This window comes from Anopheles coluzzii, chromosome 3 (assembly GCF_943734685.1).
Source record: "Anopheles coluzzii chromosome 3, AcolN3, whole genome shotgun sequence".
NCBI classification, from domain to species: domain Eukaryota; kingdom Metazoa; phylum Arthropoda; class Insecta; order Diptera; family Culicidae; genus Anopheles; species Anopheles coluzzii.
In genome coordinates, this window is record NC_064671.1 from 30388439 (window position 1) to 30412428 (window position 23990).

At 44.6% G+C, this 23990-nt stretch overlaps 1 protein-coding gene across 4 annotated transcripts in view; it reads right to left on the bottom strand.

Annotated features, from left to right (window-relative positions):
• LOC120958429 (uncharacterized) overlaps positions 1-17617 on the bottom strand; it is a 47083-nt gene extending 29466 nt beyond the window's left edge. The window contains exons 1-2 of one of the 4 annotated variants that reach the window (XM_049608718.1): positions 17460-17617; positions 5338-6213 (exon numbers count right to left, since the gene is read on the bottom strand). In XM_049608718.1, coding sequence (XP_049464675.1) covers positions 5338-5398 — 61 coding nt within the window. In that variant the 5' untranslated portion in view covers positions 5399-6213; positions 17460-17617. Of the gene's footprint in view, positions 1-5337; positions 6214-17453 lie in introns of all 4 variants that reach the window. The other 3 variants (XM_040381248.2, XM_040381249.2, XM_040381250.2) reach the window with 3 other exon arrangements.
• Positions 17618-23990: the final 6373 nt, after the last annotated feature.

Sequence of the window (23990 nt, forward strand, 5' to 3'; positions counted from 1 at the left end):
CGTACCATTACTCATGCGAGCGCGACCGTGTTGCACAAGCCAAGCCTTTTGCTACCACCAACAACGCGTTAGCGATTCGCTCGCTACCACGTCGAACAACGATGTGCCCGCGTGTCAATGTGTCCATTCAGTAGCAACGGCGGGGTGGGATGTGATAAACGTCGTTTGATTGTTGCTGAGAGTGGGCGCAACCAGTGTGTGGAAGCGCTGCTGGCGTGTGGAGCAACTGCACATTTCTCACCGTACGATGGAAGCTTTACGATGCTGTTTTTCAGCTAGCCTTGCGCCATTTTGCAGCCCATTTGAACAGGCAAGCAGCATCACTCGGCGAAAACACTGGAGACACTGCCGTGCATAATGTTTTGTTGAACGGCAACAGCAATGAAGAATCTTTCATCCCTTCACACATCCCTTGGGCAATCGTAACTAAAAAATGGAACAGAACAGTTGAAGGGATGTGATACTTTGGTAATGTGCAAACTAAAGGGTCAATAGAACTATTTGAGAACTATTTGCAAAACGTGCCCGGAATACGAATTGGTTTAATGAAAGATTATCCTTCTTTTTTGTGGGTGAAAATGAGAGCAAACTTAAGATGGTGCTGCTCGGAGCCGCTCTCAGAAGAAATCGTTGATGGAAGGTGACAATCTCTCGCAGTGGTTGCAAGCGATTTGGATCGCTGTTTGCACACTCTGTTTCTCTGCAACTGCCTGTGGTGTGATGTGATGATGAGTCAGCACAAAACAATGCAAGAACGCAACACTTTATGCCACTGATCGCTAACGACTATCTAGCAGGCATGCTAAAGGCGCCCTAAAGTATGCAATCCTTTTTATATTATCATCTGACAATTGCCATGCACATACGGACTAACCTAAGACAACTAAGCGCCTGTAAATAGGCAATGTAACGGAAAAGGCACGATTTACTAGCTTTTCTATAAATAATTCAGATAAGAATGGCATTCGGTGCCTAAAGGTATGCAACAATTTTATTTAAAGTTTTTTATTATCCTTTTCAATTTTAATTTTTTGACATTTACCTGAAAGATTGTCAATGGCCATTTTAAAACTATAATCACTATTTATGAATCGCATAAAATCTTATTTATGGATATTCAATGCAACACTTATAATACATAGGTTGAGTGCAATGATCTTTGATCTGAACAATAAAACATTTCACCATCATTATTTTAAAAACAAAAAAAAGTTTTTAAACAACTTTCATGAACGATGAAATTCACAGGAATTTTATTAGATAAATTCATTTCAACAGAAAAAGAAGCAAACGCAAACATAAACCCACCACCACCTTCTCAGTATGCTTTCGTAGCAAATGTATGCTTTCCGAATAAATTTACTCCCACATATTAGAACTTTATCCTTATGTTTGCATTTTCCAGCCATATTTTGCATGCCATGCACTTTGCAAAGCATCAATGATGAGGATGATGATGATACGGATACGGGGTTTTCCGAGCACTGAACGCACTCGGTAAGCTTACACGCTTTGTTTGCTTCACCCCCACTGCTGCAAACATTTAAACAAATAGGGCTGGAAACAGTTCCCGAGGCCATCACGGACAGGAAACACGTTTGCTTCACCTGAAGAAAGCTACCCATGCAGGTGAGCTGATCAACCGGTAGCAAACAAGAAATAACTCATAATCGACATTTTCACGTTCGATTACCTCCGCACAGTGGTACACTTTGCACTGCAACATAGAACAAAGCGACCCGGCCAGGGAGGGAATGATTGAAAAGCCTAGGATTTATTTCTTCCTGTTTGCCCGCCCGGGCGCTGCTCGATTGGATGTCAAACGGTAAAGTACGTGATAGAAAATTGAATTTCTACACATTTTCCACCACCACTCACAAAAAACCCACCATTCCATCGAGGTTGTGTCAATCGTGGTTGGTGAAGATGGCGAAAAGCTGCACCCACACACGACAAAAGTACACCTACTCAATCGCCCGTCAGCCTGGTTGCTCGGTAGCTTTTTATTGGAGAAATCTGTCCGAACGCGATTCGGAAACACAGGAACCTAGAAACAGCACTTTCCTAGGGACTGGCAGAGATATTTCGGTACCGGTGACGTTATGAGCCACAGTCGAGTGAAGGGTAGCTCAGCATCAGGCCACCCTGGACGAGCTCATCCCACACTTTGTAAGCATTGGACGAAAATCAATCAATCATTAAATTGTCCAGTCTTTGGCCACCACCATCCGGGTCGGGCGGAATGGCACAGGGCAAGTTGCTCCAGGGCAACGGGGAGGTTACACAACACGATTTCGTGATCAAATGAAACCCGGAACGAGCGTGAAAGAGGGAGGGTGGTTGAAGAACAGAAGGGCAGCCTGCCTGAACAGATGAGGGGATTGATTTTTGATGGGAATATCACTTTTGCTGGTCGAACATTTATTGGAACGTGATGCTCGTTACCGGCGATGCGGTAAGGATGGTGCCACGGTTGAGCTGCTGTTAAATTTCAAAACAAAAGCCTTTTACTGGTTTTTGATGGGCATTTTACACTGCTTTTAAAGCTGTTTATCGACTGATTGCTCGGTGAATTAGCAAACAGAAGCTTTTATTGTGTATTTGCGTTGCTTTTTGCTTGTAGCCCTTGCAAGGCGCCTGAAGGTATAGATTATGTATAACACTGCATTTTTAAAGACTAGCTTTTCCATTGATGAAACGCATATTGCCTACTGGTAGGCGCTAACCTAGTACTAGCAATCTAGAAAAAAAAGTACAGCAATAACAAATGTATGCTGATAAGCATCTGCAAGAGTATTTGCAACTCGTTCAAATCAATCTATGATGCTTTTGATCCATTAAATCTCAAGCTTTGCTTATGCTTCAGTGTGAAAACATCGGACTAGAATAGAAACGTATTCTATGGCAACAAAAGACAGACTCGTATGTTCAAGATAGGCAAGCAAAAGCGACACCAAAAAGGGTTTACCACACACGCACAAACACTTCTACAAGCACCGTTTACCAAGAAAACTATCCTTGGCTCGATTGGCTTCGGATGGATGAGCTGAATATTGGTCTCGTTTCGTGTTCCACTGCGGTACATCAGCCAGCCAACCCGGCAAACAGGATATCGCCAGCCACCACCTTCAGCCTGTCTGGCAGATCGTTGAGCGAAAGATTAGCATAAGATTTTCAATCTACCGATTGGAAACAAAGTGTAATTTGTGTTCTGCTGGAACGGGTGCCATGTTGTCGAACGGGAAAGGAACGAGGGATGCTGCAACAAAGCCCGTGCGGTATTGATTTTGCAGTGGATCAATTTTTAATCAGTGCAAACCCAACCCAACCAGCCTACTGGTTGGGAAATGGACCGGTTGTGTCACTGAGATTGCGAATCATTCTCGGCAACCAACATCTACTTTTGCTTGTTATCGGTTTATTGATTTTTGGGGTTTCGAATAGATTTGATTTCACACGTATCGCTTTGCTAACTTGAAATCAACATTTGTGCAACATTCATGCACATACTTGCGAGTTGTACCCTCGGTGCTCTCCCCGTTTACACATACAATCGAACGCAATTCTCATTTGCTCAACCGTATGATATGATCTTAAACTAATTAGCTTTTCTCCCACCAGTACAGTACCGGGTGTACCGGATGCACCATCTCCTTCGGCGCTCACTGCTGGCCGAAAGCGTGGCGAATGAGTGTGCTCGTGCCGTTTGCAAATGACATTCCGCTACATACAGCACGTGCACTTTCGCGCACAAAGTATCGCACCTTCGCGCGCCCGGCGCTATCTTGCGCTTTATCGTGAGCACAAATAACAATCGCATTTCCCGGTGCAAACGGTATGGTAAGGCACAGTGCGGCACTGCAGTGATGGCACGACCATTGTTACGATGGGAATGGGGAGGGCGTTGGTCCATTGGTGGTTGCATTTGCACTCCAATGGTAGCGATTTCCATTACGCTTTACGCCGTGCTGTACGTGAAGTGAACGTGACTAGCCTGGTTTGAGCGCCAGGGGTGAGTGTAATGCATAAAAGGTAAGCAATGAGGATGGTGAGCGGTGGATGGTGCTACCACCATCCATCGCGTGATAGTGCGCGCGGAGCGCACGTATGCACACCAAAACCGCAAAAGGTAGGATTTTAATTTGTAGCAAGCGCTTTGTGCTATTCGAGGAAACCTTCCGGCTTCCACGTAAAGAAGCTGGAGATGGAGAAATAATCACTTTTTATAGATCATTTTAATTTCAACAGAATGTGCCAGTGATGTTGAAGAAGAGAGACAAAACAAAACAATGTTAGCAGGAATGGCAAAATGATTTCTATTATTTGATAAGCCACAATGGAGCTTCGAATGGGTCCGTTAGTTGTACATATTTGACATAATATCCTGTTTTATTTAGTCAAATTACTATTTTTCTCATTACACGCACCATTTAAATGACATTTCAGAGATAGAAAGATTCCTTCATCAATAGATTGCTCGAAGTTTAAAAGTATAAAATCGAGCTAAAAAACTTCTATTGATTTTGCATACATTTAGGCGTTCATGAAGTAAAATTCCATAAATAGCTCAACAATTCAATTTCGAAAGACAGTTTAAAATCATACATTTACTCAGTGATTAATCAATGAAGACTAATCATCAAAACTTTTTAAATTTAAATGTAAAAATTCAAATATGTTGCATAATTTTAGGCGCTTGGCCTAGACTAAAAGCTCGAAGGCAGCATTTTGATGTGTTTTAAAATATTAGCGTAACCATCTCATGGCATAAAGTCCTAAAAAGGAGGAACTACCATCACTCAAAGAGTCATACCTTCGCATGCTATTTATTAACACCTCACGATCGTCCATCTTGCAGCACCGAACGCAAAACTCAATAAAAAGCTTCAAATTTACTACCCACCAGGAGCAGTCAGACAGAAAACGCTTTAACACACACCCGCATCACACCGCGTTAAAACCATTTTCATTTTCACCCAATTTTTTGCCCCCGACACCATCCGGGCGTCTCTGCCGCCCCGTCAGAACCGTTCATCAGCCATTCAACCAACGAAGCCGAATGCAATTGATCGCAAAATAAAATTTGAAGAAAAAACTGAAACGAAAATCGTGGTAACACAACCGAAAATTGGAGTATCTTCTCGCACGCCACTACACAAATGGAGTGAGAAAAACATGGGCAAGATAAATGTATGATAAAAAAAAACGCTAAAAGGAATACACACCCGCGGCTGCGACGATAAATGTGTGGAATGTACTACTCCTTGGAAGGGATGGGAAGCGGGAATGGGGAAAGATTGGTGGGTGGGTATCGATTTCCAGGCGCCCGGCACGTACCTGCCACTATCAGCAAACAGAGTATGGGGAGTCGTAAATCCATTACCACTGGGAGCCACATTTCCCGGCCGCCGGTCCGATCGCACCGTTGCTCCGTGACGCCGTGTCGTAGTTCTGACCGGGCCAGGGCGCAATACACATTCACGGACAGACGCACCCGGTTGGTGGGCAACACCACGCTGGCACCCCTAGAGGGGCCCGACGCCCGTAGGTATGCTCACGTGCTCCGAAAACGACGCAACCACTTGCGGTTTTCGCCGACTTCGACTGTGTGAGGCGTTCCCGTCGCGCTGTGATGAGAAGGATCGCTTTGGTGTGTGTGAATGTGTTGCTGTTTTGTTTTTTTTTTCTTGTTCAGCTTTACTTTATTTGGTGTTGCGCAGCGACGCTTCTCCACAGGGAACGCTTCTTGCTAGAATGCGGCGAAGTGTAGCAACGCCAGAGACCACTCCGGGCACTCTGGTCCGAGGCCGCCGAGCAACCGAAACCGGAACCGGACGTAGGATTTTCCCGCAGCCCAGGTGCTGATGTTTGGCACTTTGGCCAGTCGCTGCTGGGAAATGGGAGTTCGGCTTTCTTGTGCTGTTTTTTTCTCACTCCCTTTTTCTCAGCGCACAAGCACACACAAAAACACCCACAAGCACCACGTCAGTCGTATCTTACCCATCGATAAGCGGCGGAACAATTGCACAACGGTTCGATAATTCGTACAAGCGTGTTTTTTTTTTGTTTTGTTTTTTCCCACCCTGCACGCTCCTGTGAAACACTGGGAAGCACTGTGAAGCTGTCCGCTTCAATATGTTTTTTCGCACACCAACCGAAAAGAAACTGTTCGTTTGGTGGTTCGATTTCTGATTTGCCGCCGTACGGGATGAGCTGTGGAGGAAAAACACAAGAATAAACCCAACTTCACTTCAGCATAAATGATGCAGGCGCATTCGCTGGCGCTCACTCGGCTGCCAATCGGCATGCAAAAGGTGTTGTATGGTGGTGGTGCATAGCTCTGTATGTGCTGGGGCCTGGTGTGATGCAATCTGAAATGGGAAGGGAGAAAGAAAAAAAAGAGAAACGAAACGAATTTTTATCAAGATTGAGCGCAATACGAAGTGATTGGGGCTGAACGTTTGTTCGAGTGCTTTCAAGTACAATTCATGAGCCTGATGTTTATTTGATTCAATTAAAAGCGACCGTTCTGTGCCGCTGGTCATGAGAAACTGGAATCGGGAGGCTTTGAACAAGTCGACATGGGAAATATACGATTTTTGGACCGTACTGATTAAAATTGAATGCTTTTGTAGCATTTTATTAAATTTGCATGCCTCATAGAATCAAATGCTTTATCTATTCAAAGATAAGCGTGATTTCGAGGATTTCCCTTAAGCTATTCGATGAAGTATAGCAATAATATTATTGCTGGAATTTTCTACGCTGCATCGACGCATGCGAGGAATTTTATTCGACTCCTTCAACCTCGTCAAACGCATAAATAAACCTTAAATTTAGATTTGATTACATTATATGACTATTTTGAATATGAAAATACAGAGGTAGTTCTTTATCGGAGTAAAACATTAATTTCTTGCAAACCTCTTCAAGCAATCGACTGTAACAATAGTTAGCATACATTTGGGCGTTATAATGAGGTGAGTGAGCCGGTCTCGTAGTACAGTCGTCAACTCGTACGACTTAACAACATGCCCGTCATGGGTTCAATCCCCAAATAGACCGCGCCGCCATACGTAGGACTGACTATCCTGCTATGGGGGGGAACAATCACTCAATGAAAGCCAAGCCCACAAGTGGGTACAGGCAGGCCTTGACCGACATCGGTTGTTGAGCCAAAGAAGAAGAAGAATGAGGTGAGTACTTAGTCGTACAGCTATTTTTTTGATAATTGCGTGCAACTTGTTTGTTAGCAAAAGTATGTATGTACATTTTAAAATTCACTCTTAAATTTTGTGTTTCATCTGCCGTAATAAAAGATCGAATAAAAAGTCAAATAAAAAATAAAGCACTAAAAAAATTTTGCATACATTTAGGCGCCTCTACTACGACGAAAGCTCAGAACTGCTTTGTTATAGAACCATATAGTTAAAACCAATGAATATGAAACGTTAAATATTTAATAAATTTTAACAAATTTTTGTAATCGAATAATTCAAAACTTTCTTACATTTATGGATTGTCCAAAAGTTCAATAATCAATAAATACCGCTTGACTTAAAAAAAAAACAACCAAAACAAAATATCCTCTCCTTTTTGTAGTATTCCTTCCCCTCTTCGTATAGCACCGAAACATTAACCATATTGCGGCAGACCAGCACATAAATCAGCTTAAATTAAATTAAATTAACGTTATTCCATTTTTACCGTACCCGTACCGCCTGCATGCCGAATCGACACGGAAGCGCCGTGTATTGGTTTATTGAAACGGCGTACGTCACTGCTTATTTGCAATGCCCCGCTCCCGCAGTGCCGGAAAATACTGAGCGGAACGAAAAATTGACGTTTCTTCCAGTCCCGTTTTTTCACACTGTTGCAAAAAAAAAGCAGCAGCAAGCGGCCATTTTTAGTGTCACGATGGTGTGACAAAAAAAAATTAGAACATAAAGATTGGTCAAATTTCGTTCCGGCCCGGAAACAGAAGCAAACTCTAAAAGCTATAACTAGCTAGCTTTTCGGTCAGGTACCTATTGCACCTTATTGTGCGATGAAAGCACAGGAGCACCCTCGCCACAACGCTGTTCCGAAAAAAGCAACGAAAAAAAAAAGAAAAAAAAAACGCCACAAGTTAGCTAGAAAGGGAATGATTTGCCTTTTGCTACCCCGCCCTCCGTGCACCAGCGAGTTGGCACCGAGGCGAAATGGTGATGGGAAATACATATTTAAAAAAATCCGCCCGTCCAACCAGATGAGAGTTGAATAAATAATGTACTCGTTTCGTCCACGGTCCACGGGCGCGCGGTTTTGGATTTCGGGGTTCGGGGCTGGAGCGCTCGCTCGACCGGGGGACGTCCCGGCACGGTGGATTGCCCGGGATATCGAACGGGCGGAAATGGATAATGTAAAGCAGTTTATAAAGAAAACAGTTGTGCGCTTCATCCTTCATTGTTATTTCGGTACGCTGTCAGCCGCGTGCGCGCGTGGTATTAGTGATATTAAAAAGCGCACAAGTGAATGGGAAAATTTAACGAGCAGCCGTGTAGCGGGGCGAGAGTGGGCGGGCCAGGACTTGAAGCGTGAAATTTAAAAATCAAATGTGATGAGCAATTGTAAATTTAAAAATATATGCAAGGAAGAATTAAAGTATTTACTTGACTTTGTTTCGCTATTGATTTGATGAGGAAAATCTGCTTCATACAAAAGTTTTGAAAAAGATGACCAAAATCGTCTTTTTACACAGATATCGAATTGGAAAATTAAACATTTATCAAAACATACACTTATGTCCGTTAAATAATTCACAATATGTGTAAAAAAGAGCTTTTATGTTGCAAATTATTGTAACAATGAATGTTTCAATTACCAACATTACCATCATTGTTGTATATTTTCTATTTATTATTAATTTTCACAAAATGAAGTGCCATTGTGAAGCAGCACCGATCAGGTCATATTGCTAAGCACAACAAATTAACAATGTGACCAACCAAAATAGCTTCACAATTACCTTCCATGCTCCCCAGGAGACAAATTCAACAAAGCTTCAATAAGTAAACGTCTAATCCACAGCCAACGCTCCCATCATCAGCCAACTTCCCGGGGGGTAGTTTATGGGATATTAATTTTCTTTCAATAATCAAAACCATACCAAAGCCCATCTCTCAACAGGTTCGTTAGCAAACGGTTCAAAGCAGCGCAAACAGAAAAAAACTCCTTCCTCCTCCTCATAAAAAACCTAATCAGTTCAGCCAATTTCTTCGCACAACCCGTTGGGTAGCGACGGCGAATTGCGGCGCAGACACACATTCGGGTGGGGGGGGGGACGCGTCCCGCTCAATGTCACGCCTGGGAGCGATTGCAGCTTGACGACCGAGCCCAACCGCTTCGAAAACAGCGAACCGATCAGAATCGGAAGCTCACGCCGGCTGATTCGTGTTACCGCACCGACGCCATCGAAGGCATAACGATCCAACCGGGAGGCGAAAGCGTATCGAACGCCAGTCCAAGACCAACCAGTTTGATTCTGAGATGAAGATATTCTACCTTACCCCCTCTACTTGACTTTGTCGCTTCTCGTCGCGATAGTATTTGCGTCCTTGGAGCGTCGGATCGTCCGTACGCCGTATAATGATGATTGAATTTTCCACTAACGAACGTGTCGGAGGGCCCCTGAACGATGTCTGACGGTTGGGATCGAAACTTTCCCCCAGGAGGTCCCCCACGGTGTTTTTCGATTCGCGCAACCGCCCGGGTGGGAAAAGTATTGTAAGACAGTTTTAGTAATGCAAATTTCATTACCACCCCCCTCCGTCCCCCTGTGTTGCGCGTGATGATAACTAATTCTAGGCTGTTGAGCCAGCTTGCGGTGAGAGAGTAAAAGTCTCAAGAACGCAACAGGAAGCGGAAAAAGGCAACAACAAAAAACTAATGCCAATAATTAGTAGGCAATCTCGGTGCGCCTAATTTGATCATCAGCCGCTTGCTCGATACCTGTGCCGACGCGGATGGAACTTGGGCCATTTTTTGCCATGCGCTCACGACCTACCGAGCATCGATTCCTGTCGCTCGGACGGGGAGGGGGAAGTAATTCAATTACAGACAGGAATTAGCTGTTGATGAAGTTGTGTCAGCACGTGGTTTTTGGAAGCATTTTTTCGCCGTTGCCGATGACGCGAATCGGTTGGTGGAATAAAAATCATGACCACATACACCATCACGTCCACCGGGCCAGAGGGCGAATATGTTACGCAAACGTTAAAGAGTTCGAAAGTGAAATCAAATCGTCTTATTTGCTTTCAATCTCTGGTTTAAAGCTCTGCCCTTTGCGCAACAAACCGAAAAAACGAAATCCCCGCCAAAGTAAATGCTTCACTGTGCCGGCGTATTAACATTCGTTTACTGTTGCCGTGATTGAGCTAAGCCCTCGGCCGGGTCCCGCTACCGTTGCCCTCGTTGGTGGGGTAAAGCCCTACCAAATGGCAGACAATGGACAATTTTCCATTTCAACACTAAGCGGATGCTTTGTTCTTCTCGGCAAATGGTGGGCCGACGACGGAGCCGTTGGATGGGTCGTTCGTTTACGGATTGCGTACGGTAACGTGCGCCGCCCATCCATCCATCGCACGCCCTGTTCCGCACATCCACACCTACTCGGGCTTGGGCACCGGGCTGCTGTTGGACCGGCTAAGCTGCAGACAAACAAATCTTCCCACGATAATCCACTTTAAAATCCAATCCACCAAAACGAGCGCGCATTAGGCATTTACCTCGTTTGCCAGGGTGTGTGCGTGCGCGTGTGTGTGTTTAAGCGTGGTAGCTTTGTGTATCTTTTCCCATCCCAAAACACGGCCACGTGTGGAGAACGAGCTGATGCTTTCCGCCGGTATGTGGCGGTAGGATTTGAAAACTTTGCCTCCGTATTTTGCCGATTTTGTTGTTGGCGGTGACAGGATTAGGACTTCCGGCGACATGTTATTTCGAAACCAGGCAACCTTAAACCCCCGAATCCCGCCCGGTATATTGACTGGTAGGTGATGAAAGGCACATCACCAACCCCCGGACACATCGGACTCAATCGGTTGTGCCAGTTGATCCGGACGGGGCCGCGTGCCAGCGCAGTGCTCGTACTGCGAAACCGAATTTTGTCAGCGCGCTGGGCGAAATTGGCTACCAGTGAACGGTAATAAATCCTCGGCACGACTTCTTTGTGCTGCTTATCAGATGTAGGAGGTCGAAAACAGATGCGCTCAACCGTATTCCAGGCCCTTGGTGATGCTTGGTGATCCATCTGGCGCGCGGCTGATAAGAGCTGTTGACAGACTGTGCTGTGGAAGGCATGTGTGGTGGTTGGATCAAGTGGTATTACAAAACATTGCCGTAGTGTGTGAAAAAAACTGTAAGAAAAGTCTCAGTTAGACGTTGTATTTTAGTTTTGAGTAGGTTGCCGTAGCACTGTTATATATTTTTATTTTATTTTTTATGTTCGTTTTAGGGTCTTTTGGCTGATACAAAGGATTTTCTGATGCAATCGTTCGTATTTGCGCCTAAAGGTATGCAATCTACGTTACCAAATCATACTCAAATCATATAATCAGTAAGTTTCTTTTAGACCTTGAAAGCAAGTGCACAGGGACGAATTTCTTGATTTTTGTGCTGCAGTAAAGCCACAATCAATCTTTAGCTGACAGTTTCTTTTCCCAAAATGTCTATTGGTGTCTTAATTTGTAAGAAATTGTAATGTGATCAGTAATGAGTAAATAGAATTTACGGTTAACCTAAATAAGAGACACTACCAAAAAGGTAAAAAACTGGATAAGGTAACAGGTTTTCAATCAATTCAATCGAATAAACTAAAATTATAAAGATTTTGAAAAACATGAGTCAAGATTACGCAAAACTGGCGTTATGCTAGATTTTTATTTGCAGCCTCGATGTGTTTTATTTATTTTTTTTTACTTTTTAGATTGAATGATTGAAATAATAACTTTGGACATGTTTCTTAAATAATGCAAATGAGTCAATTCAAAATGTCAAAAATATCAAAATGAGTCCAAAAGAATAAATATTGTAATGTACTGCATACCTTCAGACGCTTTGGAAAGCCGCAAAAGATTAGAATAAATAAGGTGGGATTTTTTTTTGCAACGTTTGCAAACAGCAATCCATTTCATTATAAAATCGGTAAAGAAAGCTCACTTAGATAGCTCATTTATGTATTAAACAATCAAGATCGCAGATTGAAAATATGTTGAACGATAAGAGCAGTAATAAAACTATATTTTATCGAGATTTTATTAATGGAAAATTCCTTTAAATAAACTAGAACCAATGATAGAAAAAATAAATTGCTAATGATTTTTCAAACTTTCTGTAACCAATTGGTTTTTCCTCCTCAGATTGCAAACTGCTAAATTAGGACACGTTTAGAAATTAAATATTCAACCATGCATCTAAAAATAGCTGGCCCCTTTATTTTGCCACAAAACTCGTCCGCTTGTCGGTGTATGAAACAAAACCCGCACAACACATTTTGTATCCCAGCACAAACCTTCCCAGCAATTACACCTTAAGCCACCGGAAAGGAATGGGTTTTTTCTTCTGTTGCAGCATTTTATTATTGCTACGTTTGCTTCTTGCTTTGCACAGTATAATGCGCAAAGTATGCAACACAGTCAAAAGCTCCACCGTCCACCATGTAACCAAAACGGCGCACTGCTTAACAAAAGCGAACAAAAAAGAACAAAAACAAACCACAACAAATAAAACCGTAAGCTAACATTATGCGGCCAATTGCCGCTGTGGCTGCCGTTTCATCATTCACCGCATGCCTCCTCACCGCACTTCCTTGCCGAATTACTTTCTCCATCTCGAAACCTCGAAACCTGATCCTTTGCAAAACCCGCACAATGCACAGTCCGCACAAGACCGGAGAAAGATGAGAAATGGAAATGAGAAAAAAACAAAAGGAAACAAACACACATACACACGCGCGCGTCCCATTCACGTACCAGCTGGGCCCCCAAAGTGTGCATGTGTGTGTGGGGGGCATTATGTGAATCATGATTTATGTTAACTTGCGATCGCCCTCCCTGCCCAAACAGCGAGCATAAACAAAGCGTGCGTGTGAGTGGCCATGGGCACGTGTGTGCTCGGCTCCGTCTGGGTGTGCTTTTTTTCTGCTCCATGGTCTGGAGGGGGGGGGGGGGGACAGTCCGAGGAAACCCATTCCACCGTTATTTTCGGTGGATTTGTTCGATTTGCTTTTGCTCGTTCCGCTCGGTTTTATTGTCCATTTTCGGCACGCCACACGGTACGATCAAAATGGATGGATGTAAATTTTCGTTAACGTTTTACGTATGTTAGCAGTCCCGCCCGAATCAACCTCTGATCCGCTCCTTCTCATCATGATACGATCGACGTTCGGCCGTTTTGTTTCACATCAAACATCCAGACGCTTGCGTTTTGGGAGTGGAAAAGAGTGAAAAGAAAAAAAAAGTAATAAGGCTCTACTTTTGCTTCTTCGAACGATATCATCGTCTCCTGGCGTCACCGGCAACGATACGCAAGACGCCACACAGATACAATCAATCTTCCGACGGCCATTAATATAATCTTCGATCGAACTTTTGGCCCCCGCCATCATTGGTTCAGGTACACGCTGCCGGCAGGCTTTCACTTTTGGCAGGATGTTTTAAAGATCTTTCTCGCATCGCATCGCTTTTCCGAACCGCCGAAACTCAATGCGGCTTCACATGCGGGCTTTCGAATGCGGTTCGCTCGCCAAACTTTAAGCCCAACCGTCCAAACCTACCGCTCGGGACGGGTTTGGGTGTGTGTGTGTTTTTTTCTGTTGTGTCCCGAAGGCAATCCTTTCACAATTTATTACGCTTTCTGCTCGTTTGCAGACTCCTGGTAAGCCTTCAACCTTCCCTTCCACCTTTTTTTTGCCTTTGCCTCTTCATCAGGGTCAAATAGAGAGTTTTGCTTTTCCTAGGGCCTCGAGTGCTGATTTTGGGCCGAAAGGCCGCCCATCGGCACAAACCTTTTCGGGGCAAACCGGGCCACAAATGTGTTGCTATCGGTTCCTATCAATCAAACGAACGGCAGCTGCAGCATGATGGGAAAAGAGTGGAAAATGAAGCTTTTCTGATGAGGGTGTACCAAAAAAACACCCGTACGGAAACTGAGCAAAATACTTCCAGTCAAATTCCGGGAAAGATTACACAGTGATGATATGTTGTCCCTTCTTAAGGCAGCAGGGGAAAAAAGAGAGTTAGAGCAGCTCGTAATAGAATCGTAGTGTGTAAAGCAAGCGTTATGCCGCTATTTGTGTTGCGCTGCTTGCTTATCGGCTCTGTTGGGATGTGTTTCGATACACGAACTGCAAAACCTTCCCCCTTTGCGAAGCAAATTGTTGTGTGAGTATGAGGCGGTCCGTTTCCATCACAAAGTGGAACCGATTGGGGGTAAGTTGGAGCTACTGTGAATGAGCCACAAATTGTGCCTCATCGAATGAAGTTGCCAACTTTTTTGCCTCCTAAATCCGGATGAAGTATTCGATGGAATTGGTTCAGATTTTGTTGGATGCACGGTTTGATTGTAAATAGGAATTAGGAAGATTAAAATTTAAAAAATATATAGTGTTTGCATTTAAAAAATTACAAATATTTGCATGAATTTATCTTCACACGCACTAACAAAACGTTAATTGTAATTTAAATTATAGTATCAGATGAGTCACCAGACGAAATTTGACACCTCTATAAGGCAAACTCTAACCGTGATGACCAAAAAAGTGAAGCAACTTCGTCAAGGAGCGTGCACGATTAAAAAATCGCACCCTGTAGCGTCTAAAACGGACTTCGTGCTGTAGTTTGTGGACGTCGTATAAGCCTGTTCCGGCATGTACAACATCTTGGCACTATTAGACAACAATCAGAGCATCGAAAGAAAGTCCAGTTACAAATAGCTGACGTTCCTGGGCGACTTGAGGTTCCAAAGCGGAAGATGAATACCGAGACTACATTGCTGCGTTAGCTTGACCGGGATGTCGACGCAACCGGTCAAACAGTAAAATAATACCTGGGAAACATGAACAAACATATCTGGAAGCAGAAATCGCGTCCACTGGCTTCGCAGCGGCAGGCGATGGTGCTAAAACTTAATGCGTTCATTTTACACGAATTTCGGAGGAATTACGAGGAATGACGCCCAAGTCTGCGAACTGGTCCATCTTTCCACAGCTACGTCCCATGTATTTTTTCTGAAAAAGCTCCACTCCAACAATTTTGTTGTAAAAACTGAGGAGGGATTGGTCAAAATTGAAGGTAGATCTTATAACAAGACAGCACGCATGTCTTCTTCTACCATGTCAAAAATTCTGGATAACTGACGAAAGGTAGCAAACTTGGTTGAAGATTTATTTGTACACGTAAACTCAAATAATTAAAAAGATGTTCCTGGGAATGAATTTTGTCTCGTTGGTTTTGTTCCTACAATCACTCGGAAAAACTGAAAACTTGACTTTTTAAAGCAACGACATTTCTGCAGGGATGTATGATTGATTGCATGCTGAGATTAAAGTTGTCAGTTTTTAATGAAAAAAAATATGATTTATACACCAAAGCTCACACACAAAGCAGTCGTTTAACCCGTTACGGCTCGCCAGCTTAAGTTAATTGAAAGCTTATCATGCCCATAAAACTGCCCCCGATCAATTGGAAGGCCCCTCCTTTAAAACAATGCAACAGCTTAAACAGTTATCCCCCCCTGAATACTCAGACATAAGCATGGACCAAAAACAAAGCCTTTTTCGTTTGCTCCAAGCCAAAGTTCGGTCCCATAAAACCATCTGGCATACATAATTCCAGCACAACGAAATCCGTCAACGTGCATAAATCCAGGGGCAACGAAATAAAAAAAAGTAACGAACACACACCCAGTCTGACAAGAAATCCATCCCAGGGTCGAAGGGATTAAACGATCTTTTCCTACCGCTCTGTCTCGACCCCGGGCTCGAATTCATTAAAGCAAAGTAGGTGGAGATGGTATGGGGTGTGGGGAGGAGGGGGAGGGGTTGGGTAAAATGGGGATCAACTTACGTGATTAGATGGAGGTGGCGTGTGACCGGATGTGCGCCACCGAGGGAAGCACTGAACCGTGCGGTAGGATTAATAAACCACTCACAGCAACAAATTCCAATGTCGTAAAATCTTTATCGCCTGCGTTGCCTTTTTCCAACTGTCGCTCAGCATCACACATGCTCATGCACACACGCACGCACGCACGCACACACGGAGGCAAGACGCACAAGTGGAAATGGGTTTTAGTTTTGATTCTCGCTTCTGGCAGACTGTGGGCTTTGGTTCGTCGGTCAATTGATATGGTTGATGTTACACATTGCTACACCGAAGCGCACACAGACAAGCATACACACGCACACACCCACACCGATAAGTGCACACACACAACGGGGCGACAGCTATGGAGCGAGGAGCGTTTCGTCCCGGCAAGGAGCGAAATTAAACCAGACGCGTCGCGGCAATCACTTTCCCAACGAACGAGCGAACGAACGAACGAGGTGTACGCTTTTTCCCGCTGTTTTCTTCGCTGCCCAATGGAACAAAGAATGGAGCGTGTTGGCGTCACGGCAGGCTTCCCCCTCCGCTCCACCCTACCCGGTTGCCGCTCCGGTCTTTATGTTTTATTCATTTTCATCATCCGAATCGGATTCGGATACAGAGAAATACGCACACAAACGCCAAAAACCCGGTGGATGGCGATGGTGTGTGGTGTGGTGCCTGGGCTGAAAGTTTTGCGCCTGCAAGACGACACGATCAGCAGCGCGTCACACGACGTTTTCGAACCGATGAAGGCGGTTTGGGACGAGCTTCCTTTGCCGGGGCAGGGAAAGTGGTTGACCGAGCAGCATATCCGTCCGGCAATGGTCAAGGGTATAAAAACAACGTCCACGTCAACGATTACGATCCCGTCCGCCCAGGCCGCACACCGCACCCACAGACAGACACACAAACACTCTTTTTGCTTTCCGTACCGATTTGTTGATGGTTTTTTCTTTTCGATTTGTACGGTGGACGATAAAATATTTCCAATCGCTGTGTCGTTCCCGGGCAGACACTTGCTTATGTTTTACGATTTCGCTTACACTTAACTATCTTATCCTCCCATAAACACGTGCACTTAACGTAACCCTGTGTGTTCCACGCAAACATTCTCCCACAACGATCTTGTAACTCGGAAGTAACGCAACGCCTCATCCTAACACATCCTAACACGCCTCACTTTCTATTTTTGATGCGTGCCAGAATGTGCGAATAGAAAACACTCCCTCCACACTAGCTTGCATGTAACTCCGCAAAAACTACCCGATCAAAAATCCCCACCAGCAACTTCGTCTCTGTAAGATGCTGCTAACATAGAAAAACTACACTCACACTCACACTTTCACCGTCCGGTGGCGTACCTTTCAGCCCGAGCAAGCGATCCTGACGTCACGCGTCGTTGGGGTCGGTGGTACAAACCCGACAGGCGCCGCTACAAACCGACCGAGATGGAAATCCGTCTTTGACTGCGGTGCCCAACGGGACGAACAGGTAAGCGAAGCGGTCCTTTTTGCCGTCGGGGCTGGTAAGTGATTCGTGTTCGGAAGATTTCCGTTCTTTTTTTTTGCTTCTGTGATTTGCTTTACGAACCGAACGAACACTCACCGGATCTCGCGAGTGACGCCAAATTGAATTTTGGAAGAGCGGGAGAGCGATTCGAGAGAAAGCGCAAGAGAGCGAGAGAGTGTCGAATGTGTCCTCTTCGCGTCCTTGTGCGTGTGCGGCTGTTGGAATGTTGGGTGTGTTTGTGCTTACGGAAAGGAAGGCGCAGACCCAATGTAGAACAATGTGCAGGGAGGATACCTTATCGCATTAGATAAGATAAGGCTTCGGAGGGCATACTCATTGATTCAGTTTTGGAAGAATTACGTCAATACAAAATTCTACTCAAAATGGTTACAACCGGTCTTAAGAAGGAAGGATCGACCTTTTGAGCATCGAAAAATGAAAAACATGAGATGAACAGCATAACTCTTGGGCTAACGAGCAATGTCACCGTGAATTTCAGCATCCTCATGATGGTGAGATTGGATCCTTTGGTGAGTAGGATAAGATAGAGCATCAGAAATCCTCACAGCAGTGAGGTCAAACATTTGTGAGGAAAATAAAATGGTGGGGAGCAAACATTTACTGCGCAGATGCGGTGAAAACGGGGAAAATCGAACAAACCTCACACGCAACCATTGCTATTCACCATCGTGAAAGGTTTTCCGAGAAGTAGTGAGTAAGTTTTCAGTATTCATGTTAGTGAGATAAACATTTGGGACATTTTTGGTGGTGGGGATGGAATGAAAATTATGCTTCTCCTTTCGCCAATCAATCTCATCAGTAGTGAACGTGGTTTTGGTTTGTGAACGACGACTTGTGGAAGTGAGTTTCTTGGGCTGTTCTCACCGTACTGAGGGCTACAAGTAAAATGGAGGGGATGATCGTGAGTTAATGTGAACTCCACTCCTCACGAGTAAAGGAAGAAACATGAAACTCATCTAAAAAGATTCAAGATTTTGACAATGGAAAGCGAGCTTCAGGAACGAATGAAGATGAAAACCGTTTTGTGATTTCAAAGAGCTCATTTTACCATAAATCAATCTCACAACCAGCACCTACATTCCAATGAGTATGATAGGAATGAAATTTAACGATAAAATTCGTACAAAAATGGAAGTGTCAAACTTAGATTTAAGTCTCGTTTTTTTAATTAAAAGTTTCTCTCATTACCCCTTAAAGTATCCATTCTAGTACCAAACAAAGCGGTGGTGGCAAAACTCCAACGACCAACAGCAGCCGAAAAATCACTGTTTCCGTACGCATTCATCCACACCTCATTATGTGTCCAGTTGCGCCACCGGCGACTCCACCCGGAACTGTCCGGCAGGACCGGCTAGCCGGACCACCCCGAAAATAAGCACAACTGATGAAGCGGCCGCCTAGTCGCCGTGTCTACGAGGTGTTGCAGCACTGTGGAGAGAAGCCGAGTGAACGGGACGGGCGCGAGGCAAAAACCTCAAAAAGTCGGCAGTACTTCCGCAGCCACTGGCAAACTAAAACAAAGTAAAGCAATTAGTTTGACGGGCAGCAAACATTAATTAATTTACCCTTTTGTAGCCGGCCAACCGGTGGTCGGCGCCTCCTTCTCTCTCTCTCTCTCTTTTTCTCTCGCTCTCTCTCACTCTCTCTATTTCCTCTGTTGAGCAGGATCGTACGATCTCGTGTCAGCAGTAAGGAAGAAAAACCACTAGCCAGTAGCTAACCGTTTTTCGAACGAGGAGCTGTGTGAGACTGAAACGGAAGAGCACTGTATCCGACGCGCTGTATTCTGATGATTGCAGTAAGGCTTTACGAATGCGTGTTGTGTTGTCTATGTCCGGTAGACCGATGCAAAAAAGGGTGTATAAATAAAAATATGAAAACAAGCGCGGCTGCCACACTGTTTCTCATTACTTGGTGATGAGACACCAGGCAAAGCCGGAAGCCGTTGGTCTGTATGGCCGCTCTGACCATGTCACGTCACCGACACGTTTCATTCACGTTGACATTTCCTAAACCCCTCCTCGCTACCCGGTGCCGATTGGTGCCGGCACGTTTAATCCGGTTGATGTGACGGGTCAAACGCCCAACCCCTCCCTCGACCGACTTTTGCCTTGAAAGGGACTATGGCGAGTGGGAGTGTTGTGACAGCCTTGGTGTAACCGAGGAAATTGGTCCTTTCTACGGTAGGTTCGCTCCGATTAGCCTATAGCTTTAGCTGGCACTATCGTCCAGACATGCGGAAATGTCTTAGCCAATCAAGACTATATTAAAACTAGATGGCCAATTATTGTTCCTTTCTCTATCCCAGCCTGATTGTTATCCCTGTATACATCTGCTACTTAAACGTAAATAGATACTTTACGTAATCAATTAAGCACAGAAACTATCAAACCGGAGAGATTATGATTATTGTTAATTTAGCTTAAACCATCAAATGTCAAAATTTTAGAAAATTTTGAATCAAATAGGATCAATCAAATCAAAATCTACCTAAAAAGAAGTTAAAAACAACACAGTTAAAGCTGTTATACATATTGCATACTTCTAGGCGCACAGCAAACACAATGCAATCTAAAGTGTACGAAGAAATTTATCAAAACTGGACAAAATGAAGGCCGCACTTGACAGAAAAAGCTTTCAATGACAGCCTGTTACAGATAGTGTAACAAGGTTTCACCAAAACCCATGCTACCAGGTCCTGATGATGAGCTATGATGTACATTCTGCTAGCAGGACGTAATAAAGCGCTATTTGGAGAGTATCTCCGAAGTGCTAAAACATTTTCATTTCCCTTCATTTTAGTAATAATATGCTAGGGACACTTCATGCACAAATATGTAAAAAACAACTTCACCTTTAGCTTCCCAAGCTTGTTTTAACCCGAAAAGATGAAAGCCCCGCAGCAATTTAGCTTCCAACCATCGCTCTCCTCGGAGTGACATGTTGTAATTCACTTTTGGGCAACAGTTTTTTTTGTTGTTGTTGTTGCTCGCTCCTGTTACGTTGCACTTCACCTCCACTGCCTGCCAGCATGCTCCGGAGATTAATCTTTCGCTCAGATTGCATCCACCAATCCTCCACCGACCAGGCACACGCGTCAGTGGCAGCACCGAGCAGCAGCATTAGGTATGTTGTTAAAAACAACGGCACAATGTTGGACAGCCGACAGAAGCTCCGGCTCCGGTTTTGCCGGGCGGTGTACATGACTAAATCAACTTCATTTGCAACAGTACGGGAAACATGGGGGGAGACGGGAACCATGAGTTGCAGGATGAAAGGCGTTCGGTGAAACTGGTTGCCGAGCGTGGTGCAGTGGCTTTTGTTGTAGCTGGTAAATTGTTTACCATTGCACAACCGCCTCCCTCACCCGTTGGCAGCAGGTTGGGAAGGTCTGGCACCCTATCGTTGGCACTAATCTTTTGGCGCAGCAATGTTGCTTGCACAAGGATGGTGACGGCGCCTTTGAGCGGAGAAATGCCCCGCATACCTTACGGATTGCGGAAGTAATATGGGCAAGAACGGTGTAGCTGTTTTGCGAGGAGCATGCTGGAGTTCCCAGGTCCCAGGTCACTGAATGTTGCAAACAACAGTTGACACCACTTGAAGCTTGCTTAGCTGGTAATAACGTAAGCTATTTTGAAATTTTCCCTCCCCTAGCAGCAACCTGTTTTAGCTGGCAGAAGGAAGCTATTGCTAAGAAGCGGCATGCTTTGTCGTGCGTATTGCCTAACGTAAGGCGTTTTGTTAGGTAAGTTATATAAACAAGGGAAGCGTAGCTATGATGTAAGAATTTTGCTTTAAAAATGTCAAACAACTCGACAAAGAAGAAAATGTTTCAAAATACTCAATTCTGCTCCTGTTTGTTTCATGAAGCAAATAAGCCAAAAGGTTAGCTTGCTGTGGGTTAATCTCCTCCCTTTTAGCTTTCCTTTTCCCCAGGTCAAACAACCGTACCGGGTGCTCCGAACCCGGAAATGCACATACTTCCTGCTAATCAATTGACACAGCAATTGTATCGTTTGATGTTCGTTTAAATCAATACCATGGGTGCTGCAAATGTAGCAAATGTCAACCCGATACACCGCCCGGCGTAAAGCCTACAGCTTGTTACGCCCTAATCCCTGTGAAGGCTTAATCTGCCTTCCGTGTCAACCTTAAACCGGCACTCGGTGTGCTTTAGTAAGCAGGCAATTGTCTTACAGCCGTCCAGGAGCTTTATTGAAATGCCGCTTACACCGGAGCAACTTCGGAGCCAATCGGGCAAAAAGGTACACCAAAAAGACACAACAGCCGGAACGCCACAACAGCCCTTTGCTTACCTTTTTCGTTCGCGCTAAATGCTTCATTTTGAGCAAATGGAATGCTAATTCCTTGCGCTGTCTGTGCCGCTGAATGTCGCAACGGAATAGGAAAGAAAGCAGCTCGTCAAAGCGCGCGTTACGCAGTGCCATCGTTAGGCATTGCCTTGTCGAAGGTGATTGAAATTAATGATTATGTTTTGACATTGTTTTTTGGGAGGCTGCCTTTTTTCCCCCTGCTGCCACCATTTCTTTCTGCAACGGTCCAATCTATACGCAATCGTAACCGTTGTGAAAAGCTAGAGTTTTGCCGAGCAAAATGGGTTGGGGGATTAGTTGTGCTCTTTATTTGCTGCCGGCCGATTCGAGCCGGTCGGTCGTTCTGTCGTTGGCGAATGCCGTGCGCGTCTACGGTTAATTGGAAACGCTAAATTAGAAACGCTTGTGCGACCGCGGTCGGGGACGCGCGGGCGGGACGTTCGAGCGGCTGCCGAAAAGCTTTCGATGGTAGGATCAGCCTACGCGAGGCCGAGGCTTAGTGACGCTGTAGCAAGTTGTCAATTTCAATCCATCGCTGTTTGATCGGTTTTTCGATTGCTGAATGTTTTTTTTTTTTTTCGTTGGATGGAGAACAAACCTGATTTATTCTATTATTTATTGTCATTGAACAAAACTTAACATAATGGTGTTATTTTTTGCTTCCAATTTAGAAAACGCCTAAAAGTATGCAAAATGTGTTTCAAACACGCATAAATGTAGAAAAGAAAATACCTTTAATATATACCCATTGCATACATTTAGGCAAAATAGGCTCCATCACGCAAATTTCGCTAAATCTACCAGCACTAGGCGAAATTATATTAAACGTCCTGTTTCTGACTTAAAGCTACAAGACATTCATCTTATCAAAATGACGACTATTGCATTAGTAATATGAATGAATTACCCCACCGTGCCTAATCTTCTTGCCACCCATACGTTTTCCTCCATTAACATACACATTATATCCACCTCAAGTGTTGCTGACTGTGCGCAAAACACACACACGTTAAGACACACACGTAAAGATACAATCACACCACAAAAAGGAAACGCTCTCGTTCAAGTGGAAAGGTGTAAACGACAGGATGCATCAGAAGCCGACCTCGTTCTACCGGGAATCCATTATTTCACTCTGACCGCGCGTGCCAAGGTGACAGGTCAAAGAGAGATTGTTGAATGCGGGAAAATTGAATCATTTACCACTGATTGATTGGTGCACATATTTCAGGCATACATTATTGCACCGCAGGAGCACCCGCGGGTGGCCGGATCGTTCAGTAATCTGAATAATTCAAGTGCTCCCGGTTCGAGTGGTGGCTTTGATGTTCTCGCGCTCATTACCAGGCGCTTTATCAGGCCAGCCGTGTGGAGTGTTTGTTGCTGATTGTATGCGCGATTGGTCGCTTCCGCAGACTGTCGATGTGAAGATGTACCGTGGGTTATGATTAAACTTTACTGTTAACTGGCACAACAAAAAATCCTCTCATCGTTGTGTTTGCCTGCTTGGTCGTTTGGATTTTCATCTCCCTGGAATACGATACGCCATAAACAAGACCGCTGGCAGCTCAAGGTGAACATGTTTATCGCGTCATTTTCTGCACAAAACATGCAAACTTTCTCCGACGACTTATTATTGGCGCCTTGTTAGCAACTTCGCATACACCCACGCAGCTCCAGCGCTACCTAAGCCTCCAACCGACCTGAACGTAAAGCCAGCAAGACAACCAGTTACACCAGGGCCACGTACCATCACAACCAACCGCTAGGGTAATATGATAAATTTTTCTGCTTCGTTTGCATGCATGATGCACCAGCCGGAGTGCTCTAATGAGTGAAATTATATATTTTCCACATCTCACTTCAGTGCAGAGATAGTGCCCGCAACGGTTAGCATTCTTCCCCGAGCTCCCGTGATTCGCCGCTCAGGTGAAACATTCATCTACGCGCCGTCAGGCGAACTGATGCCGGTGCGCAACGAGCAAACTTTGCACAATTTTCT